The 6,000-nt window shown below is 47.5% G+C and overlaps 1 protein-coding gene across 1 annotated transcript in view; it reads right to left on the reverse strand.

Annotated features, from left to right (window-relative positions):
- The window catches only part of LOC311121605 (lysophosphatidylcholine acyltransferase 1-like), a gene marked incomplete at both ends in the record, with an annotated part of 60,745 nt that extends 55,457 nt beyond the window's left edge, over positions 1–5,288 (reverse strand). Inside the window, one exon of the mRNA XM_084196069.1 lies at positions 5,169–5,288. Coding sequence (XP_084052195.1) covers positions 5,169–5,288 — 120 coding nt within the window. The remainder of the gene's footprint in view (positions 1–5,168) is intronic.
- Between the last annotated feature and the right edge of the window lie 712 nt (positions 5,289–6,000).

Here is a 6,000-nt window from a genome sequence, read left to right on the forward strand (position 1 = left end):
GGTAGAACCACCCCAAGTCACTATAGATTCAGGTAGAACCACCCCAGGTCACTATATATTCAGGTAGATCCACCCCAGGTGATGTCACTATAGATTCAGGTAGAACCACCCCAGGTCACTATAGATTCAGGTAGAACCACCCCAGGTCACTATAGATTCAGGTAGAACCACCCCAGGTGAGGTCACTATAGATTCAGGTAGAACCACCCCAGGTGAGGTCACTATAGATTCAGGTAGAACCACGCCAGATGAGGTCACTATAGAATCAGGTAGAACCACCCCAGGTCACTATAGATTCAGGTAGATCCACCCCAGGTCACTATAGATTCAGGTAGAACCACCCCAAGTCACTATAGATTCAGGTAGAACCACCCCAGGTCACTATATATTCAGGTAGATCCACCCCAGGTGATGTCACTATAGATTCAGGTAGAACCACCCCAGGTCACTATAGATTCAGGTAGATCCACCCCAGGTGATGTCACTATAGATTCAGGTAGAACCACCCCAGGTGATGTCACTATAGATTCAGGTAGAACCGCCCCAGGTCACTATAGATTCAGGTAGAACCGCCCCAGGTCACTATAGATTCAGGAAGATCCACCCCAGGTGAGGTCACTATAGATTCAGGTAGAACCACCCCAGGTGATGTCACTATAGATTCAGGTAGAACCACCCCAGGTCACTATAGATTCAGGTAGAACCACCCCAGGTCACTATAGATTCAGGTAGAACCACCCCAGGTCACTATATATTCAGGTAGAACCACCCCAGGTGATGTCACTATAGATTCAGGTAGAACCACCCCAGGTCACTATAGATTCAGGTAGAACCACCCCAGGTCACTATAGAATCAGGTAGAACCACCCCAGGTCACTATAGATTCAGGTAGAACCACCCCAGGTCACTATAGATTCAGGTAGAACCGCCCCAGGTCACTATAGATTCAGGTAGAACCACCCCAGGTCACTATAGATTCAGGTAGAACCACCCCAGGTGATGTCACTATAGATTCAGGTAGAACCGCCCCAGGTCACTATAGATTCAGGTAGAACCACCCCAGGTGAGGTCACTATAGATTCAGGTAGAACCACCCCAGGTGAGGTCACTATAGATTCAGGTAGAACCACCCCAGATGAGGTCACTATAGATTCAGGTAGAACCACCCCAGGTCACTATAGATTCAGGTAGAACCACCCCAGGTCACTATAGATTCAGGTAGAACCACCCCAGGTCACTATAGATTCAGGTAGAGCCACCCCAGGTCACTATAGATTCAGGTAAAACCACCCCAGGTGAGGTCACTATAGATTCAGGTAAAACCACCCCAGGTCACTATAGATTCAGGTTTAACCACCCCAGGCCACTATAGATTCAGGTAGAACCACCCCAGGTCACTATAGATTCAGGTAGAACCACCCCAGGTCACTATAGATTCAGGTAGAACCACCCCAGGTGATGTCACTATAGATTCAGGTAGAACCACCCCAGGTGATGTCACTATAGATTCAAGTAGAACCGCCCCAGGTCACTATAGATTCAGGTAGAACCACCCCAGGTCACTATTGATTCAGGTAGATCCACCCCAGGTGATGTCACTATAGATTCAGGTAGAACCGCCCCAGGTCACTATAGATTCAGGTAGAACCACCCCAGGTGATGTCACTATAGATTCAGGTAGAACCACCCCAGGTCACTATAGATTCAGGTAGAACCACCCCAGGTGATGTCACTATAGATTCAGGTAGAACCACCCCAGGTCACTATAGATTCAGGTAGAACCGCCCCAGGTCACTATAGATTCAGGTACAACCACCCCAGGTGAGGTCACTATAGATTCAGGTAGAACCACCCCAGGTGAGGTCACTATAGATTCAGGTAGAACCACCCCAGGTGATGTCACTATAGATTCAGGTAGAACCACCCCAGGTCACTATAGATTCAAGTAGAACCACCCCAGGTCACTATAGATTCAGGTAGATCCACCCCAGGTGAGGTCACTATAGATTCAGGTAGAACCACCCCAGGTGATGTCACTATAGATTCAGGTAGAACCACCCCAGGTCCCTATAGATTCAGGTAGAACCACCCCAGGTCACTATAGATTCAGGTAGAACCACCCCAGGTGATGTCACTATAGATTCAGGTAGAACCACCCCAGGTGATGTCACTATAGATTCAGGTAGAACCACCCCAGGTGAGGTCACTATAGATTCAGGTAGAACCACCCCAGGTGAGGTCACTATAGATTCAGGTAGAACCACCCCAGGTCACTATAGATTCAGGTAGAACCACCCCAGGTCACTATAGATTCAGGTAGAACCACCCCAGGTGATGTCACTATAGATTCAGGTAGAACCACCCCAGGTCACTATAGATTCAGGTAGAACCACCCCAGGTCACTATAGATTCAGGTCGAACCACCCCAGGTGATGTCACTATAGATTCAGGTAGAACCACCCCAGGTCACTATAGATTCAGGTAGAACCACCCCAGGTCACTATAGATTCAGGTAGAACCACCCCAGGTCACTGTAGATTCAGGTAGAACCACCCCAGGTCGTGTAGTCGCAGAGAGAACAGTCTATGACTTGGGTGGCTGGAGTAAATTCTTTGGGCCTTCCTCTGACACCGCCTGGTATAGAGGTCCTAGATGGCAGGAAGCTTGGCCCCAGTGATGTACTGGGCGGTACGCACAACCCTCTGCAGCGCCTTACGGTCGGATGCCAAGCAGTTGCCATACCAGGCGGTGATGCAGCCAGTCAAGATGCTCTCAATGGTGCAGCTGTAGAACTTTTTGAGGATGAGGGCCCATGCCAAATCTTTTCAGCCTCCTGAGGGGGAAGAGGCGTTGTCGTGCCCTCTTCACGACTGTGTTGGTGTGTTTGAACCATGATAGATCCTTAGTGATGTGGACACTGAGGAACTTGAAGCTCTCGACCTGGTCCACAACAGCCCTGTCAACGTGGATGGGGGTGTGCTCGGCCCTCCGTTTCCTGTAGTCCACGATCATCTCCTTTATCTTACTGGCGTTGAGGGAGAGGCTGATGTCCTGGCACCACACTGCCAGGTCTCTGACCTCCTCCTTATAGGCTGTCTCATCGTTGTCGGTGATCAGGCCTACCACCGTTGTGTCGTCTGCAAACTTGATGGTGTTGGGAGTCGTGCTTGGCCACGCAATCGTGGGTGAACAGAGAGTACAGGAGGGGACTAAGCACACACCCCTGAGGGGCCCCCGTGTTGAGGATCAGTGTGGCAGATGTGTTGTTGCCTACCCTTACCACCTGGGGGTGGCCCGTCAGGAAGTCCAGGATCCAGTTGCAGAGGGAGGTGTTTAGTCCCAGGGTCCTTCGCTTAGTGATGAGTTGAGGGCACTATGGATCACTTTTGTTCTCGGTTCCGTTTCTGTTCCTTGAAAAATTAAGTTATTTTCTGGTTTTGTTCCCTGAAACGGTTCAAACCCCAGCTCAAAACTGAACTTGGATCTGTGTTTAGTAGCAATGATATCCTTCGCCACCGTCGTCTTACCACAGATAGTCATGACTATTCAACAAAACAATACATCATTTTGAAGTTTATTTCCAGGTAATGAAGTTGAGGGTGCAGTATTTATGAAGTTTGTCAATGAAGACACAAACTATCATATCTCAGCTAGTTTAGCCAGCTAGTATAGCCAGCTAGTTTAGCCAGCTAGTTTAGCCAGCTAGTTTAGCCAGGGAAAACTGGGGTAAAAGAGCATGCTGGGCGCACAAGCGCACTAGGCTAGTTCAGAAGACAGGTTGTAGTTTTTAATGACCTGATATCAGGAGCTGGAGGCGAAAAGTTTGATTAAACAATTCAGAGACTGAAACGAATAAATCAAATGACTTATAATTAAGGAGAGCAAATCTATATACAATTCCGAAATTAGCTATAACTGTCAATAGTAAAACAAAGCTTAAAACGATGTTGCAGTGAACCCTGAATACAGAAAATGAACGGTGAATTCGCTTCCGGACGCGGTAAACTGTACCCACAGAGTATCTAACTCCGGGGGCGGAAAATCACGATACTTCCGGCCTTGCGAAACAGACCAGGCCGGGGTTTGACAAGTCAATGAGAAGTAAAAGATTATTCCTTAGTTGTTAATTTAATCTAAATCGAAAGGCACAACCTAGATTCGAGACCATGTTATTACTCCAATCTTGTGAAAGTGACACGTTTTCATTTTCGTCAAAAACAACTTTATATCGAAGGAGTGCCTTTGAGTGCATGCGCAGTTCGGCGCGACACGACCGTTAGACCCCGAACATGTGTTTCTACGCATGCGCTTAGCTATATCGCCTACGAGTGTTGATCGGGGATTTCTATTGGAGAAGCAGTTTTAGCCCATCTTCATACTGCATTTACATTTTAGTCATTTAGCAGACGCTCTTATCCAGAGCGACGTACAGTTAGTGCATACATTTTCATACTGCCCCCCGTGGGAAACGAACCCACAACCCTGGCGTTAGAAGCGCCATGCTCTACAGGGAACTGCACTGTCAGCCCCATCTTTTGACAGAAGAAGCAACGGAAGAGTTGCTGGCATAGTGACAGTCAGTGCTCTGCACTGTCTGGTTCTTTAACTCTGCACGCTTGGATCAAGTGGGATACATGAATTCCCTGGTCTATGTCATCCTCCTGTACAATGTTAGCCAACTATTTTTTTTTTTCTCCAGCGTTCAGCAACAAGCCTCCACAGATGCTGATGGAGCAGGAATAAAAAAGCTATCACAAGTGATGATGTTCGTGCCTCTTGCGACCCTTTTGCAAACGACGTATCGTCTTGTGCTATCGCAATAATTCCTTAACATTGGTGGCTGGCTTATCAGCTATGTTACCTAACGCCTAACCACGCCAAGACGCGAATTGTTGTCTTTGTGTCGTGGTTTATGTGCAAGGTAATGCGCGAGTTCCAAATATTTTTTCCAGCTTGTTGTGAAGACTTCGTAGCTAAAGTATGCGAGCCAAGTGAGCAACATGTAGCCAGCCTTCTAGCTAACGTTAGTTGCTAGTCAGTTAGGCTAGCTAAATACCTTGATCGGTAGTTAGCTGGCTAGCGAACCCTTATATAAATCTAGCCTGTCTCTATCGATTTTTAAACTAAACAGGTGAACGTGTTGCACCAGTTGTAATATTTTCGCTTACCTTTGCCTTTTCGAGCGGGGTGAATCTCAAGTCATGCACAAAAGGGTTCCTAAATGGTGGAGCGAGTTCCTTCTTCCCATCTCCTTCCCCAGGACACCGTCTGATGGTCGGGAACCTCATCCTCAACGGACCCGAGAGGATGGAACCTGTATCGGAAACGCGACAGCAGCGAATTTGTTTTATGTAAATCTCCACAACGTTGTATCGTGTCTGTGTCTAGCTAATTCCGGCACACATGTTATTATCTTCGTTCCCAAGAGGCTGGAGGATTAGCCAAGGATCATGTGAAGTCGGGCAATAGCTTCCCTCGTACGCAGTACGGATGGATGTCAGACCCGCTAGACTGCTATACTAACTGGCAGACTACCGTTGCTAGAAAAGTCCCCCTTCCTGGCTGCTTCTTGAGAACGCATGCGCCTAGTTGTCTGACTTGACTCAAGATAAACATATACATTTTAGTCGTTTAGCAGACGACTCTCATCCAGAGCGATTTACAGGAATGAGGGAATGAATACATGTTCGTACTGGTTCCCCGTGGGAATCGTGCCATGCTCTACCAACTGAGCCACACGTGTTCTCAAATCTTTGTTGTATTTATAATAAGTTCATGAACTGTTAAATGTTTGCAGAGCTTATAAGACACTTTAATAATGATAATAATATGTGTGGCGCTTATATTAGCCCAGTTACACACAATTGTGTAATGGAAATGTTTTTGTTGTTGTTGTTGCATATCCCAACTCCCCCTGAGACACTCGCAGGGAGTGGGGTCACGGCCAGGGGCCCCATTGTCGAGGCTACCTGCCGCCCCTATAATGGTTGGGAATTGTGT

Source organism: Coregonus lavaretus (assembly GCF_964263955.1).
Source record: "Coregonus lavaretus genome assembly, contig: HAP1_SCAFFOLD_2672, whole genome shotgun sequence".
Taxonomy (NCBI): domain Eukaryota; kingdom Metazoa; phylum Chordata; class Actinopteri; order Salmoniformes; family Salmonidae; genus Coregonus; species Coregonus lavaretus.